The sequence below is a fragment of the Rhamphochromis longiceps genome, linkage group LG4 (assembly GCF_057381845.1).
Source record: "Rhamphochromis longiceps isolate RC_006_pf linkage group LG4, R_longiceps_female_GT1.1, whole genome shotgun sequence".
NCBI lineage: Eukaryota > Metazoa > Chordata > Actinopteri > Cichliformes > Cichlidae > Rhamphochromis > Rhamphochromis longiceps.
Window position 1 is genome coordinate 36,930,355 of NC_140560.1, and position 17,376 is coordinate 36,947,730.

Here is a 17,376-nt window from a genome sequence, read left to right on the forward strand (position 1 = left end):
CTTCTGGGCATGAACATTGAAAATGATGCATTCCTGCTAATGCCCAACAGGGGGCGACTCTTTTACTTACTGCTCACTTGACCTCTGACCTCAGCTGTACTTTCCTGATAAGTTTATGGTCAAAGTCACTCAGTAAAAGTCGCCAACTGAATGTTTTAAAACAGGACGTTTCAAATTAATGGGTGATGTCCATCTTTTATATACAGTCTATGATGGTGTTACAGTTTCCATGACAAAACACAAACTTGATGATTTAAGTCCAATTTTTGATTTAAATAGTAAAGAAAAGCCTGAATCATTCTGAAAGAACCTCAGCTGTGCACAAAGGTAACGCTTTGACTGTCAGATGAAGACTGAGGACGTCACGTTCTGTCCAACCTTCTCATATCTGCGGTTTATTTCATCACATCAGCAGATGTGAAAGAATCAGAGCAGGTGTTTAGTTTTATTTATTTGTAAGTGGAATTAAAAATCTGTAGATTCAGGAGGTGGAAACGAGGAATCGTGAAGCAAAGAGAACGACAAAAAAAAAAAAAAAGAATCATTGGACATAAACAAGATTACATTTATTTTAAATTTTCTGCCTCAGGCACAGTTTCTCACTTCCAGCTGTGTTCACATCTGGCAGGTGTGCAGCAAACTCAACATTTTTCCATCCAGCTCAGAAAAACCTCCTTAAACAACTCGGCACTCAGTGAGAAGCACAAACTGGGATCGTCTCTGACATCACGTTAGTGTCTGCAGCCCGGGCGGAAACTTTGTAGCTGACCTGTTGATGCACATCTGTACTCCAAACACACACACGTCTGATTCGTCCTCCTCTTGGTCTGCTGGTTTATTGTCGACTTCCTGTCTGATTTTTTTCTGACAAATGAAAAGAGAGTCTCTAAAAATCACATCTCATGGCTCCGATCCTCGGTAAGTGCTCTGTTGGGGTTCTGCTCAGAGCGTGGCTGGGTTCAGTTTCTCAGTGTCCTCGGAGACCCTCCAGTGTCGCCCTCCGGCTCGCAGCAAAGCCAAACTGCTCGTGTTCAGTTCAGAGAAACGAGAAACAAGAAATCCTCCCCCCTCCCGCCCCTAAAACCCCAGACCCTCCCGCCCTGCCCGAGCTCACTCAGCCCGCCCGCTCAGCCTCATCTCTGTCCATGAAGTGCCGATACAACAGGGGGCTGCTGGGAGCCGTTGGGCTGGGAGACGGGGGGCCACATAGGAGTCTGTTGCATGTGGTGGTAGTGATTGTGATGCATGTGGTGGCCCGTGGGCGATGACGGGGGCAGCCAGGCCGGCTGGTGGCTGGGTGGCGAGGACGCCCAGAAGGAGCCGAATCCCGCCGTGGAGGAGTGAGTCGGTGGAGAGCACGCCATGGACACCTGGGAGGGCCCACTGCCGGAGCCACACTCGGACGCCCGCAGTTTGGAGAACATGGTGATGGCATCGGGGAAGTTGGGTGGCGTGGCGGGGGTGTTTCTGGGAGTGCACATCTGCAGGAAGAGGAGAGAGAGGGAGGATGGTTTCAAAATAAAAGCCTGGAGGACTTGTTGTAAAACTTCAAATGCTTTAATGTGAAGTCAGAAGAAGAAAAACCTGAACACACACACACACACACACACACACACACACACAGCGAAGGAAAGTCAAGAGGGCCATTGGATGACCCAGACTTTCTAAGGCTGCTGGAGGCGGAGCCACACATGCTGCTCAATGAAAATAAGATTATTAAACAGCTTCGTTCTAATGAGGTCAGCAGCTGCGAGTCTGCAGACAATAAACCAACACGGTGGAACCAAAACCCGAGCCACGACGACACGCTGGCTGCACCCATATTTATATATTTTTTTATGTTTATGGTTTACTGGGGGGGCAATAACCGTCTGTTGGCAGGTCGCAGGAACTTCCTGGAGTCTCCACCAGCGCCCGAGATAAAACTGACATTAATTACCCTCCATATGTGGTACAGATGGTTGAACCCGAGTCTCAGGTGCAGACCTTTTAGCCCTTCCCCTTCCTTTTACGGCGTGCGACACGCCCATCTCATGAGGTGATGTTTAGCGACGTCAATTCGGAGCACACCGAAACAAACAGAGTTGCGCCTGCAGCCACAGATCTGTGTCACCAAAACAACAGCGGGATGACCACAGTGACTTTTACGCTGCCTGTTGGAGCTCCGCCTTCTCACATGTTCACGTTGAGCCGGCGAAAGGCCTCCTTCCCGACGTAAACAGCCGGGTGTGTTGTTTCAGCGCTGAGGTGCACGGCGTGCAGAGGCGGTAAACCTGCGGGCATTTTCCTGCTGCTGTTCAGGCCTGATCGGCGTGTTCGTTACAAACGGCCTCGCCTCTGTAGATTTCCCGTGAGCCTCGGAGAACCGGTTCTGTGGTGTGCTGCGTGTTGATGCATCGCACCGATGACGTTGGACCAAGAACAACACCAGCTTGCCGGGCGCCACGTGACCTCACACAGAGCCAAATAATCAAACTTTTACTTACGAGTCAAAAATGATCCTCAGGAACAGGATTGATTGGTTCTTATTAACTCTCTGAGGCGCTGCTGCACGTGCACACACGCTCTCTCATTAATCTCCGAGGCGTCTAAGAAGGAGAAGAAGCCGCTCGGCTGGTTCCCGCGGAGCTTTTTATTTCCTCAAGACTTCAGTGTTATCTTTAATAGTTCACCACTTTACAGACACACATGTGGATTCCCATTTCCCCCATACTCCGAAAAACTGTTTGTACTCAAAATATTTTTTACATTTTTCTAAAATATTCCACTAAATTTGTCAATATTTGTTCTTACGGCAAAAAGTCCAAACTCTGCCATTTTCTGAGCCTCAAACAAACTCATTACTTTCACAATAAAGGCTCCACATCGCTGCTCCCTCCTCCTCCTGTGCACCCCGGGAGGAAGTTGGGCAGCTGATGCTCGCTCAGAGCGCTGAGTTGCTTCAGTGCAGATGATGAAGATGATGTCACCCAAAATAACAACAAAGCAGCCTGCTGCCTCAACATGCCCCCCCCTCCCAACGCGTGCACACAAACCAGAGGAGGAGGAATGAAAACAAAACACGCCTGCTGCAGGCGTCCCAGCACGACCGAGGATCAGATCCAGGGAGGCAGAGGCAGGAGATTTAATGAGAAGACACACGCGCACACACACACACACACACACACACACACGCACACACGCGCACACACACGCGCACACACGCGCACACACACGCGCACACACGCGCGCGCACACACACACACACACACACACACACACCTGTCTGCTCACTGTGACGCAGGTCTGCACATTTTCTCTTTATAAGCTGGTAATTATTAAATTACAGGGCTGCAGTTGGAGATTAAACAGTTATTATGGCTGCACACGCCCGTCGTCCTAACAGCGCTCAAACACAAACACAGCGTCTGTGCGAGCAGCTCGCCCTCCACCTTCTGCTGCTCTCTGTGACTAAACCAACCGGCAGATGCAGGAAGAAGGAATGGCGTGGACCATCGAACTGCTTCCTGATGTCTGAACGGCAGCCTGTGGATCGCCACGCTGAACCATCCAACCACAACCACAGAAGACTTTCATAAAATCGTTGTGTTTAGTAACGTTTTCACGCACTTACCATCTGGTGGTGATGCCCGGGGACGTTGGCCTCCTGGAAGAAGGAGCTCAAGGCCGTCTGCAGACAGAAAGAGAGGCAGAAGGACGAGTTACGTTTCCACATGGAGAGCAAGCAGGACGCATTCATTTCCCCCAAAACCTCAGACAGGAAGGGCCGCCCCATACCCCCACCTTTCACCATCGTTAACACAAAGGGCTAAACGTATCATCTCCACGCTGGGACCTGAAACTGAGTCATCAGACCGCAGAGACTCTTTTTTCTGCAGAGCTGCTGGGAGTGAAACCTCGAGGGAGGCGAACAAAAACCAGACTTTCTGTTTCTGAAGAAATGATCTGCAGCTTCCTGCAGAGCTGACAACATTTTTAAAGCCACGGAACGAAAACGAGCTTATTTCACAGCCAAACCACCTGAAGCAGCCGAGGTCATCGCGCCTGGAAGCTTTGATAACATACCCAATAATCACTGAAACAGGAAAACTGATCAGTTATAAAAGGACTGACTTATTTATGATCATGGACTCATGTGTCACATCATTTTTCATTTCCTGTCTCGGGGCATTAACCGCCAGAGACAACCTCACAAAACCCAAAAAGACGTTTAGTTTCATGTTTGCAGAAACACGCTGAAAGTGTTCGGATTTAAGCAGCTGTGGCGCAGAAACACTGGCAGTGAAGTAAGAAACAAAGAGTCTCATCAGCGTCTCCTGTTTCGTCCTGTGTGACATTGAGCTGGGTTGGACTGACTCAAACGCTCGTATCTCTGAAGGTCTGCAAGTTTTCAGAAGACAAAACACGAGCACTTGTCGAACTTTTCCAGCTTTCCCTCACAGCAGCCTGAAATGTAAACAGTGCGTCTCCTGATTGTGCAAACAGGGAAACGAGTTGGCTTCACGTACTTTGTCTCTTTGTCGTCTTTGTTGTGAACTCAAACGCACGCTGTGATTGCAGAAGGAGAAACACCGGGCCGACCCAACGCTACAAAACATTTCCCGAGGACCCAAGGGACCCCCCCCCAGCAATGTTGCGGGGGGTGGAGTCATCCCACAGGTGGGAACTGACCAGGAGGGGACCACTTTAGACTTTCCATTCCCAACACTTAAAACTGAGACAGCCAGTTTCTGCACTAAGGACTCGAACGCCTCGGAGCTCCACTGTTCCCAGCATCTTCGACGTGCAGGAACATTAAAACCAGCACAATATTTAACCGTGCATAACAGATAAAAATCACTGAATGTGGTGTTTGCTGAGTTCAATGTCTGCAATAACTGTGGGACTGCAGAGCTCCTGTGGTCTGAACAGGGAGCGTGAGCTTGTTTTGCAGCTCAGTTTCTTCTTTTTTGTTCCCAACACTTGAATGAATGCCGTGCCCTTCCCTCCCCCTCCCCCCAGCCGTGGTTGTTTAACAACAGCGGTGGCGCAGGAATGTCTGCCGTACAACGTGACACCCATCTCAAAGAGCGAAAGTGCTCGGCCGCTATTGTGCAAAGAGCCGCTCTTTGTCTCGTCTCGTTTAATTTTCTGGTTTGTTGCAGGAAACTCCGTAACCTGCGAGTGTCTTTAAAAGTCCTTGCAGAGGGAAAACGGTTCACGGCGGCGTGACGGCTTTTACTTTCACTCTAGTGCCTCATGACCAAGGACAAAAAAAAACAGAAGCTCCAACAGAAAAAGAAACTTCCTCTTTCAGCAAAGGGGCAAACCGGGCGGTTCGACAGGAAGTTAATCAGCAGCTATTTTCACTGTCATTGTAGTAATTTTACAAAAACAGCATGAACACATTTCCTGCTTCAGGCTCCTCACGTGTCACTGTGTTCGCTCAGAACGAGTCAACACTGTACAAACACAGTCAGCATCATCAACATGATAATCAACACAAAACACTCATCTGGACCTGCCAACGTCACTCAGCGCTCGGGTCTGTTTTCAAAAGCTTTCTTTCCCCTCAAACAAACTTCTTCCACCAACTTCGTTACTCCAGTTACTCGTCCACAGGTTAAATCTCAGGATTATTTAAGGTCCGTGCGTCTCTTCTAGGGCTGCCACGATTAATCGACTATCAAAATCGTCGACGACTGATTTAATAGTCGACGCGTCATTTGAAGCTTTGTAAGATCCCAAAAGACGCAGGAATAAGTAGCAGGATTTAAGAGTGTAATAACGGACTGAAACAGAAGATGGCAGCACTGCATGTACAAGGATGCCAGCTGCCGTTAAACCCCGAAGAAGAAGCAGCTGTGTCCCAGAATTCATAGCTAATAAGCCCAGCTTAGTTTCCAACAATGGCGGCAGCTAGTTAGTTTTAATATTAATTCTTTCTGGGTCACAAAATAAACGTTTAACATATTTTCAGGCGAGAATGTAGCTGTGTAAACCTCAAATATCTGCTCAGTTTATCAAGACACCGCATATTTTCAAAAGCGCTCCGACGTTTTCGGAGACGTCTGTTACCCACTAGCTCGATAGCTAGCCGGGGGCTAGGTCACTAGCGCCGTGAGAACACCGGACTCCCGGCAAATTGTTTTCAAACCCACCGCCGTCTTTCGCGACTCAGGTTAAACATGATATATGAGTCACTTAGATAACTTAAAAATGTTGTTGTTTGGCTTTTTTTTTTTTTTTGTATTTTATTTGTTCCTGAGTAAATCGGTTTGGCTGAGATTAAAGTTATAGTTTTTACACAGCTGAATAAACCTCAAGCAGACAGCTGATTATCAGAAGTGTGAGATGCTCGAGAATTTACTCTGGTGTCCTGTTATATTTTAGATAGCAAGGAGTTTATTAAACTTTACCGAAACAATCTGCAAATTTCATTAAAATTCAATAAACTATCATCTTGTCTTTATTTTTAGTTAGCACAGACCTGAAACACTTAAAGCTGTAAGCTAATGATAGTTATATAAGAGCAGATGCTGCTGGTGCAATAAGCTGTACGTTTTACGTCCAATGGATGATGATCTGATTAGTCGACTAATCGCATAAATAATCGGTGACTAGTCAACTATCAAAATAATCGTTTGTGGCAGCCCTAGTCTCTTCACAGCCGGCTGAAGGTCTGTGGTCACGCGGTTCCTTAACATCATTCAATCTTTCCCCATAAATGTAAACTTTGAAACTTCTACTCTTGGGTCTGTATGATGTCAGTGAGAGGCAAGTGACACAGGCAAGATAAATACAGATTATTTTTGACCTGTGAGTCAGCAGGACATCCAGCGTGAACGTAAACACCTGGACGATTGTTCTAAAAGAGGAAATTGTCCACAGAGACTGAACGAGTTTGTGTATCAGGCTGTAAACCTGTTGATTTCTGCTGGAATGCTCTAACATGGGAGTCTATGGGGACTGACTAACTGCTGGAGCCTCCAGTGGACGTTAGAGGAACTGCAGCTCGATTCTCTTCATTCAGCAAACACCAAAACAAAATAACAGCCTGCTGTGGGGACATGTTAGCGTGGGACTGAGGTCTGACTGCAAGTCCGGCATCTCAGACGCGAGGAACGCCCACATCCTTCACACCAAGGTTGCGCCTCTAACCCGTGCTTCTCCCTCAGCGTTGTCTTCCAGGATTCAGCTGTATTATGTTGTCCAGGTAACGTGAAGGTTAGTGACTCACCCCAGAGACACAACAACACTCCTTAATCCCAGTTTCCAGTCACACAAAGTAGCAGTGCACAGCACTTTTTCCAAATAAACAAGTCAGCCAATCAGAGTCATAACCCCAACTCCTGACAGTACTCCAAACATCACCACCGCCTCCTCCCCTCCCGGTGCAGCACCTGGCTGCAACAGACAGAGGTGTGGAAGCTCAGGTGACCGTTAGCTGTTCAGCAGGTCAATGCTGCGGATGGGTGCGTTTGATGAAATGTCAGATGTTCTGGGAGGTGGTCAAGGAGAAATCATCCACACAAACGCAGACAGATGGGAGCAGAAGTTGTAAACAGGACCTGGGTACACCTAAATCTTTTTTTTTATCCTTTATTTATTTCATTGAATAAGAATAACGTTCACAAATTGCTGTGAGGTGACGCAGCACAGAACCGTAGTGAAACAACTTTTCAGGAATGGCTGATGGACTGCCAATCCTGCCTTATCAGGCTCAGCACAGTCTGTGCATTTCTGCTTTTTAAAGGTGGGCCAAAATAAAAATGTCAGGCTTCTTCCAGCGATCCAGTCTGAGATCATTCAATTAACATTTTGGATCCATGAAAAGGAAAATCCCCAAATCTTAATCCGATCCACAATCTGTGATCGGTGGTTAGAGAGAGGCTGAGGAGGATTTCAAACACGAGTGCGAGTGTGTTTTCTTCATAAGCTGGCGAAAATACAGCGCTCTGTGCTGCAGCACATGAAGGAAACAAGCTCAGGCCTGTTTAGCAATGAAAGAGGAAACCAGTGAGGAGCAGAGGGAGCCTGACTGTCACTTCATAGAAATTTCCAAGTTTGTTGTTCAACAAAATCTGATCAATAGTGGCTACTTTTCATTTTCCAGTGAGCACAGAGCCTTCTGTAATGACTTACAGCTGGCCTGTGTATTTACACTGTACGCTTTGTTGAATTATTAGCCTGACCATCACAGGCCCAGTAAACAGTCACGTCCCCGGCACGCGTATCAGATTAATATCATGGGACCCACTTTCTTCATGAGAGGGGAAAAAGAGGAGAACCAGCAGCTCAACCACGCATTTTATGACTCCCACTAAACACAACGAGCAGCTAAAGGCTCGTCTTCTGTTATCCGCTGGCCTGCCTCGCCCTGTTAGAGGAGGACTTCTCGGCTTTTAATCATAGTTAGAGACACGAGCGCCACGTTGGGAAAACTGCGAAGAAACAGCTCAAACTGACCTCCACCAGCCAGCTTCAACTTCTAATAGGTGTTAATGGCACACGGAGGTCCGTGTATAGGAACAGCTGGAAGGATAATGCATCTTAATCGGTCTATATATAACCGAGAAGCACCGGGATCAATGTCAGGGCGCTTAGCGGGGAGCACGCACGGTCTGACCTCTTTATCCGCTCCGTGAAGCGGACACAAACACGCAGAGAGCCGCTCGCTGTGCTTCCAGAAACTCACACAGGAAACGTGATGAAACGATTGTTTTTGAGCTGGGCAGGGAGGGGCTGATCCATCAGATCACCCCGCGAGCTCTGACGGTAAACAAGCCTGACCTGTAGTTTATGATCTGTGAGTAATGCGAGCGGATGAAAAACAGCGCATCTTATCTTATCAGCATCTCCACGCCAAAATAAACACCGCTCTACTCTAGCCTTACACAGCCCTGGTCCAACCCGAGCGCACTACCGCTCTGCCCGGCTAACAGCAGCTAGCTTAACGGCGAGGCGACGGAGAATGTAAACAAAAAGCATCGAACACCACGTCCTCAGCGCGGCTAGGCGGCTAACGCTAGCCCCGGGAGCGCATGGCAGCGAGGCAGCACGGGAAATCCTCAAAACAATCACCACAGCGAGTTCACGGGCACCTCTTTGTACACCAAATCACGCGTGGGGGTTAATAAAAGGACTCAACGTGTAAATAAACCTCCCACTCACCTCGAACTGCCAGTGGGCCGCCTGGAGGAGCTGCTTCGCCTGATCCGCGGCGCAGCCAGCCGTCAAAACAAACTGGTTTATCATCACTTGGTGCCTCAGTTCTTCCATATTGACCGACATGGCTGCTCCCGCGGCTCCTTTACAGACAAAAACTGCCACCTTTTTTTCTAAAAAATAAAAAAAAATGATAATAACTAAACCCGGACCTGAAGGAAGCCCCGCGAACCTTCCGTCCTTCCTGCTCGTCTGTCCGTGAGTCTCCGCAGCAGCAACAACAATGTTTTCATGTCATCGCAACAACAAAGAGCAACGCGTCACTGATTGGACGACTCCACGGCGAGAGAGTACTACAGAGGCGCTGATTGGCTATCGATGAAACGAGTTTAAATTTCTTCGGTGCGCTGGTTTTAAGTGTTAGGACTGTGTCGGTGGGTGGAGTCTTAAATAGGGGTGAGTGAAAACCGTCCACGCCGCCCTCAGTGTTTGTCGAGTAGGGTTACACAAGCGCTTTCATTTGTGTTCGTTACGCTGACGTAATGTTCGATCGGCCAGTTGCCGTAAACTCATAGAGCCGATTGGCTGCTTCCTCACGAGCTTCACACGTGTAAACACTGTAAATATTTTTTTTTATTTTTTTGAAACATATCCCGTTCATAGAGTCAACCCGAGAAAGACATAATAAATTAAATACATTTTTAAAATTTAATTTTATAATTTATTTAACTGACTGCCTATATTTTTCTCATATACACCACAAAAACCTGATATATCAAAAATACATTTTAAATTAAATAGGCTACTATAAGGAGTGTGTTACATAATACACGAAGGTTTACTTTGCGTTTGCTTTTGTATTTATCAAAACTGTAATATATACTGTAGTAATATGAAACAACACATTTCGAACACAACCGATTTATTCAGTAATTTGTTTCCACAGTAATGCAGAATATTCATGAGAATTACAGGGTATTTTAAAGATATGTGTTAATTTACAAACGTTTTGATGTAAGAGATTTTTCTGTTATTAGTACATAAAGTCCAGGATTTAAATAATTTAATTGCTTTTATTAATAAATTTTTCATATAAAGAATATTAAATCCATGTTGGAATCCAACTAACTTGAATTTGCCTATTAACAATAATAAGACTCATCCATCCATCTTCATCCGCTTTATCCGGGGCCGGGTCGGGGGGGCATGAGTAATAATACTGATATGTACGTGTCTGTTATTCATGTATGTCTAGTTTTTCACTACTTTTTCTTTTTCTGACCACATACACATGTCTTAAATGTGTATGCTCCATATAATATGTCATATCCTATAAACGTGACTTACATTGATGTTTTTCTGAAATAAGGAGCTAATAATGAAATTGATTTTGCCTTCACAAACATCTTAGTTGTTGTTGTTATTGGACAATAAACCAAAATTAACATCTCAGGAGCACATCAAAAATAAATCATGCTGCTTTATAAATGATGAAGCATAATCTATTTAAACACTAACGTGACAGCGAGAATGTAAAGAAGGACATGAAACTGATCTTTGTATTGATATCCTGACCCCTTTTCACCACATGAGCTTGCAGAGACGTTTCTAGAAACTTTTAAATGGTGTGGCCCCAGGGTGGCAGACTGTAGTTCCTCCAACATCCACTGTCAAAAAGCTGACCGGACTTCTGTAGCTTTCGTGAGGACATTTGATTTCCCATCCGAGAAGCTTCTTCATTTCTAAAACCAAATGGTGGCATCTCCATCTGTGAACAGTTCAAAGATGGATTTGTAAGTTACAACGCCAACTGTCTGCCACCTACAAAACAGTTTTGAGACCCTTCCCAGGTGCCTCAACCTCCACTCACGTTTTGCATCAGTTGATCTCAATGATGATGGTGTGAGGGAAAGTCTCACAATGGATTCACCCGAAACCTCTGTTGATAATGACCCACGCCCTTTTTTCACACCTTCGCTCATGCTAATAGTGGGTCAACGACCCTCTTAAGGGATAACTCCCATAGACTTTAAACGCCTCCACCATTTGGTTTTAGCACTGAAGATACATTTTGCTTGAGACCCCAAAAGATTCCGTTTTGATTCATGATCAATCGTCCAGGTAAGTAAATCCCCAAAGTTTGATTCTGTTCATCTGGATGTAGAGTTTTCAAACGTTTCGTCACTCATCCAAGTGACTTCTTCCGTCTCGCTACGTCCAGATGAACAGAACCAACAGTGATTCACTTACCTGGATGACTGAGCAGGTAAAATGTCTTCACAGAATTTTAAAAAGTCTTTCCAAGCTCCTTAGATTTCCGTGACCTGGATAACTGAGAACCTACACAGATATATGTGGATGCATCTTACTAACCACTAACTTAGCACTCCAACATCTAACCTAAACATGGTCACTTCTGGCTTCAAAAACCAAGATGGCTGCAGCTAAAACTCTAACACAGAGACTTCAAACATAGAGTCATGTTCCAGAGAATAATTCTGCCAGAGATCAGCAATATCAGAATCAGAATCAGAATCAGAATACTTTATTGATCCCTGGGGGAAATTATTTTTTGTTACAGTGCTCCATTTTAAACCAACATTAAGACAAGACAGACAATACACTAACTAAGAATAGTACAATATATACATATATATACATACATACATACATAAGTCACTTATAAATAAATATTTGGAAAAGAAACATGTGTAGTTGTAGCAGCAAACAGTGTGTTAAGTGGATGCGTTGTACAGGGAGATGGCCACAGGCAGGAATGATGTCCTGTGTCGTTCAGTGGTGCTTTTCGGTAATCTCAGTCTCTCACTGAACGAGCTCCTGTGACTGACCAACATGTCATGGAGTGGGTGGGAGGTGTTATCCAACATTGTCTATCTTCCTCAACATATCTTCCCCACTCGCTGCCTGAGGAGGGTGCACAGTATCCTGCGGGACCAACATCACCCTGCGCGCCACCTTTTCCATCTGCTGCCCTCAGGGAGAAGGTACAGGTCTATACAGGCCAGAACATCCAGACTGGCCAACAGCCTGTATCCACAGGCTGTGAGGCTCCTGAACTCTCTGCCCCCCTCTCACGGACAATAACCATATCCAACTTCTTAATAGCAATGAACTGGTTTGCATTGGTGCATCATATCTTTATTCTCTCCCCCCCCCCCCCCCCCCCCCCTCTTTCTTAAATAGACAACCATCATATCTCGCAGTACAATAATATTGAACGGGTTGCATTGTTGCATTTTGTCATGTTTCTCAGGTCTTTGTCTGAATGTCCTATGAACATTACCTGTCTTGTTCTCATGTTGTTGCTAAGGATTGTCTCATTGCACTGAAGTCACACTGGGTTAAATATTTACACTTGGGTTTTAAGGGTTTTTGTTTTTTTTTTTGGTTTTTTTTACGGGTTGTACGGAAGCCCCAAACGCAATTTCATTGTTCTTTGACAATGACAATAAATAAATACTTGACTACTTGACTTGACAGGGGGTACATCCATCTTTGATATACAGTTTGTGGTTTCCACTGGTAACATGCTGCATTTTTCTGCAAACACTTTTAAAATTTAAAAAGCCTTTTGCATGATGGGCTACAGATAAAAGGAACAAGTGTTTGTGCTTGGATGAGCGTCGTGGCTTCGACACGAAACACTATCAGCCTGTCCCCTCAGAGCTGAGCTCCAGAGGACCCACAGTGACGGTTCTCCTGATGAACACTGATAATCTTCTTATCGGGGCAGAGCAGCTCTCGGCTGCAGGCTGTCCGGCTCTCTTTCTGCCATCAGGTGAATAATTCAGCCCTGCTGCAGGTAAAGGAGCATGTGGCACAGGAGGGCATCTATTATGTATTATTGGAGGAAAGAGGAAGACTATAGGGACACAAAGCTCCTGACAGGCTTCAGCAGGTCTAGTGGTTCTGTTTGCTCATGAGAACATCACAGCAGATGGACCTGCTCTCCTTTTGCTTTATTACCTGTCAGGTATCTCAGTTCAGGAGCTGGATGTGCAGATTAAACATGGCCAAAGTTTCAGTTAATGAGGTCAGTGTGTGTGCTGTAATCCTCAGGATTCAGACTGCTCTGAACGCTCAGTCGGTCACAGTGTTTTCTAATCTTGGCTCTCTGTGATGTCAGAGAGGGAGGATACATATAATTTAGTCCAAAGACTGTATATAAATGATGGATGTAGCCACTGTGATGGCCCCCACTGGAGGCTTCGCTGGTCTGATAGTCTTTGTGTCCTTGAGATACTTAAAGACGACAGGTCGTGTTAGTTGGTGGTGTGATGTTTGCAGCTGCTGCCCGAATTCCTCAACTTTTATTTCTGTCCAGTCTTAAACTTGACAAAGAGCACTCAGCTCTGATGATCATGTGAGTCCTCATTGTGTCAATTACACACAGACAGGGGGGCATATACACAGGAAACAAGGCTGGTCCCCAAACTGACCCCTGGCGCACATCGAGCCAGGGCGTCCACGAAAAATGATTTTAGTGCAAAGACGCCGACGTCCCTTTCTTTATTTTTATTCTCTTATTCTGTAATATTTTTATTTCTGATGCTTGTTTCGTGTTTGTTGTGCTCAGCCTGTCTTTTATCTGTGGAGCACTTTGAACTGTGTGAACATGCTGTTTGTGTCCTGATTCGCTGGCTGAGGCGACACCATGTTCAAAACAAAGTGTGTCGGTTCTTATCTCTGAATAATTCCTTCAAATGCAAATATTCCTCAGATCTTTGGAATTCTCTTCAGAAGTGGCGTCAGGGCAGTGAAATTAAATCGAATGTTGTGAAAAGTGATGTTTTATCAGCGAGCGGAGACTTTTTAACCTGCATTTATCTCTGGTGCAATATTTGTCATCTGTTAACATATTTATTGAATTCTCAGTGACTCACAGCCACTAACTGACCTGACCTTTAACTTGTACTCATCAAAGGAGGGGGGAACAACTAAGCTGTAGTGCCTCTTCACCTCACTGTGCAATACTTTTTGTAAATAGTCAACGGTGCAATAGACTCCATACTTGAAATGTGCAATTCACTTGTATTTTTATTTTTATTCCTATTTATTCTATTTATCCCCTTCGTATATTTTATTTATATATGTCTCTGTATTTATATATGTATGTGTGTGTGTGTGTGTGTGTGTGTGTGTGTGTGTGTGTGTGTGTGTGTGTGTGTGTGTGTGTGTGTGTGTGTGTGTGTGTGTATAATCTTCTGTAACTCTGTAACTTCTGTCGGTGCTGTGCTTTTGGAAACCGAATTTCCCAGAGGAACCCACCCGAGGGATTAATAAAGTTTTATCTTATCTTATCTTATCTTATCTTATCTTATCTTATCTTATCTTATCTTATCTTATCTTATCTTATCTTGTCTTATATTCTCGGTGGGGGATGTTTGCTCATAGGTGAGGGTTTGTCTCTGAGCGGATGTTAAAAATGAACCTGAGCAGTAAAACAAAAGCACATTTGGATTTCATCCAGCAGGACGAGATGCACTTTTATCCGCCTGCTGGAGACGTGCAGGGCCCCCGATGCACCGTCGTCTCTGATGAAACGGGAACATCAAGCTTTCTGTACCATTGCTTTTTTTCTTTTTCTTGCTTCCTGGAGCTGCTCGTGCTTCATGGTTCCCGTCTGAGCTGCTGCTGAATGTTAGAAAAGTTCAGCTGGGGGTCATCTCACCACCACAGCAAGAGCGGGGGGGTCTGTGAGAGTCAATGGTTAACAGCCGTCTGCACAGCTCAGTATTTACAAAAACACAATGATTATTGATGGAAGTGCTCAAGTACTGCAGAAATACTCAGTTACACCCTGAACAGCAAACTCACCTTTTAAACGAGGTGATTCATCCTTTAGTTTTACTGCACAGTTCCCACCTTCACTGCGCTCTGTGTGATCACAGCTCAAAGCAGTTACTGCAACCATCCACAGAAAAATGAGGCTTCAGTCATTTTTCAGTCAAAACTACAGAAATAACCCCAAAAATCTGCAGTTCTACACTTTAAACTTTAAACGAGAAGCTTTGAAGGAAAGTCGGTTACTTTATAAAAGTAATACATGAATCGGTTTCTTTAATTATCACAGGAGTCGTTGCACAGACGTCTGACAGATCCTGTCACGTGTTCCTGTGATGACAACAGAGAACAGGAAGTGCAAAAAAACCCCAAAAAAACCACTGCGAGAGAGAAAAAAACCCATCACTACTGCACAAAAGCATAACAAGCACAAAGGAGAATACATTAGGAAATACAACAATAGTAATAACAACACAAATAAAAGTATAGTGAGACCTTCTCTATAGAGAAATCACAGTATAAGGGAATAAATAAAGGCAATAACACAGTAATAGAAAAACAAACAAACAAATGCTAAAAAAAAATCTATAACTAAATAAATAAGATGAATAGAATTAAAACTGCAAAAATTATGTACAAGGCCAGATACAATATGTTACCAGGAAATATACAGAGGATGTTCTATGACAGAGAAGGAGACTATGAATTGAGGGGGAAATTGAATCTAAGGATTCTTAAAGCACGGTCAAAGGTTAAAACCTTTTGTGTCACTATTTATGGGGTAAAACTGTGGAATAGTTTTACTATAGATCTACAGCAATGCTCAGGAATTAGTAAGTTCATGAAAATACTTCGAAAACTGATTTTGGAAGAATATGATACCGATAAAGATGATCACCCATTGTATGTATAAAAATATCAAATTATATCCAAATTATATCAATCACGGTAGCCATGTTTCTCCTCGTGTATCGTGTGGAGTATGTGATGATGGGAATTAGGTGAATTATGTGGGATCAATAAGATGTTGAGCAGGGGTAGGAATTAATAAGTATGTTCATACTTCTTCCTACTCCTTTTCAGACCAAACATTGTTACATTATGTCAGACGATTTTGTTTTATTTCATTATTATTTTTTTGTTTATCTGAACACATACGTGTGTGTATATCTACATATATATTCGTATCTGTAAATGAAAATATATGTAGTGTGTATATATTGGTTTTTTTTGTTTTATATGTCTGAAACAAATAAAGATACAATACAATAGATTAATAGTGTGTAAAAGTGGAGGTGAAGATGTGTTCATGGAGTTTCCTCTGTTTCCGAGCGGGAATCACTGAATCCTGCTCAGCTTTGGAAGAAATCAGTGGAGAAAAATAATATGGATGCGACATTAATGTAGCAGGAATAACTTTTTAATGACGGCACAAATATAAAAGCGTCTCAATCGGTTCAGTTTTTTCCTCTTTCACGTCTCACGTGTATATGGCGCCCTCATCTGTCCAATCATAGACATTACACCAGAGTGCATTTAAACAAAACGATACAAAAACGAACAGACAAACATATATACCAGATTTCAGAAATTAAACTGAGTGAAATGACGATGGAGTTTTTATTATTAATAAACCTTTAAATAGATTTTCATTTGTGTTCAAAGGGCTCAGTTTTATTCGACATTTTATCTTTTAGATCTTCTTCCTGCTGCCCGACTGTTCCAGTCCAAAGTGACCATTACATTTTATTTTTACTAAACCAGCAGCTCAAAGTGATTAAAAATGCATTCAAAGATCACAAACTTTGAAGCAGAGTTGTAATAAAATATTTGAATCTGGAACAAATTTCAGTTAATATACTGAGTATGTGTTAATAATTCTGCTGTCTGTCATTTTCTTTTGGAACACATGAAAATAAAAATCAGAATAGCGCTTGGTGTCTCTGTTTGTGTTTTTGCATGTATTTGTGCACATTTTGCCTCGTGTTGTATTTATCTGGTTTTACATCATTGTGTGTTTTCTGTCTCCTCTTTGTTTCACAGCATTTGTCACTGTGGACGATGTTTCGAGTCTCTGCAGCTGTTTTCTCAGTTTTTGACCTTCTTGTTTCCATTTCAGTGTCCCTACAGTCATGATTTAGTCTTTATTGTGTTTTTTCTGCTTCAGATGAAAACATGTTTATGTGTTTATGGCAGTAATCCATCTGCATGTCCAAGGGCCCATCAGCCAGTCTGTGAAGTTTAATGACAGATTTCTGTAGTCGCTCTGAGTCCAGATCGCTCCTCTGTTCTTTAAAGTTAGTCTGCTTCACTGGTCCCTCTTTGACCTCTGACCTCTGTATGAGAACAGGTGAAGAAGGCTAACAAAGCAGAGAGTTGGGACAGAGACAGGACTACAGGCATAAAATCAAAGTAAAATGTGAG

General features: G+C 44.0%; 1 protein-coding gene across 1 annotated transcript; it reads right to left on the minus strand.

Annotated features, from left to right (window-relative positions):
• Window positions 1–462: 462 nt before the first annotated feature.
• Window positions 463–9,420, minus strand: ubald2 (UBA-like domain containing 2). Its single transcript, XM_085404802.1, has 3 exons — window positions 9,154–9,420; window positions 3,614–3,670; window positions 463–1,481 (listed from the first exon to the last, which is right to left on the minus strand). Exons 1-3 carry the CDS (start codon window positions 9,271–9,273, stop codon window positions 1,134–1,136), a joined length of 525 nt encoding a protein of 174 aa, XP_085260928.1. The 5' UTR covers window positions 9,274–9,420; the 3' UTR covers window positions 463–1,133.
• Between the last annotated feature and the right edge of the window lie 7,956 nt (window positions 9,421–17,376).

Bases quoted from the DNA above. Each gene is read 5' to 3' on its own strand.
- ubald2 (XM_085404802.1), bottom strand. From the start codon at position 9,273: ATGTCGGTCAATATGGAAGAACTGAGGCACCAAGTGATGATAAACCAG. The intron at 3,671-9,153 runs GTGAGTGGGAGG...TTCTGTCTGCAG, and splicing joins CGGCCCACTGGCAGTTCGAG to ACGGCCTTGAGCTCCTTCTT. The intron at 1,482-3,613 runs GTAAGTGCGTGA...CTCTTCCTGCAG, and splicing joins CCGGGCATCACCACCAGATG to ATGTGCACTCCCAGAAACAC.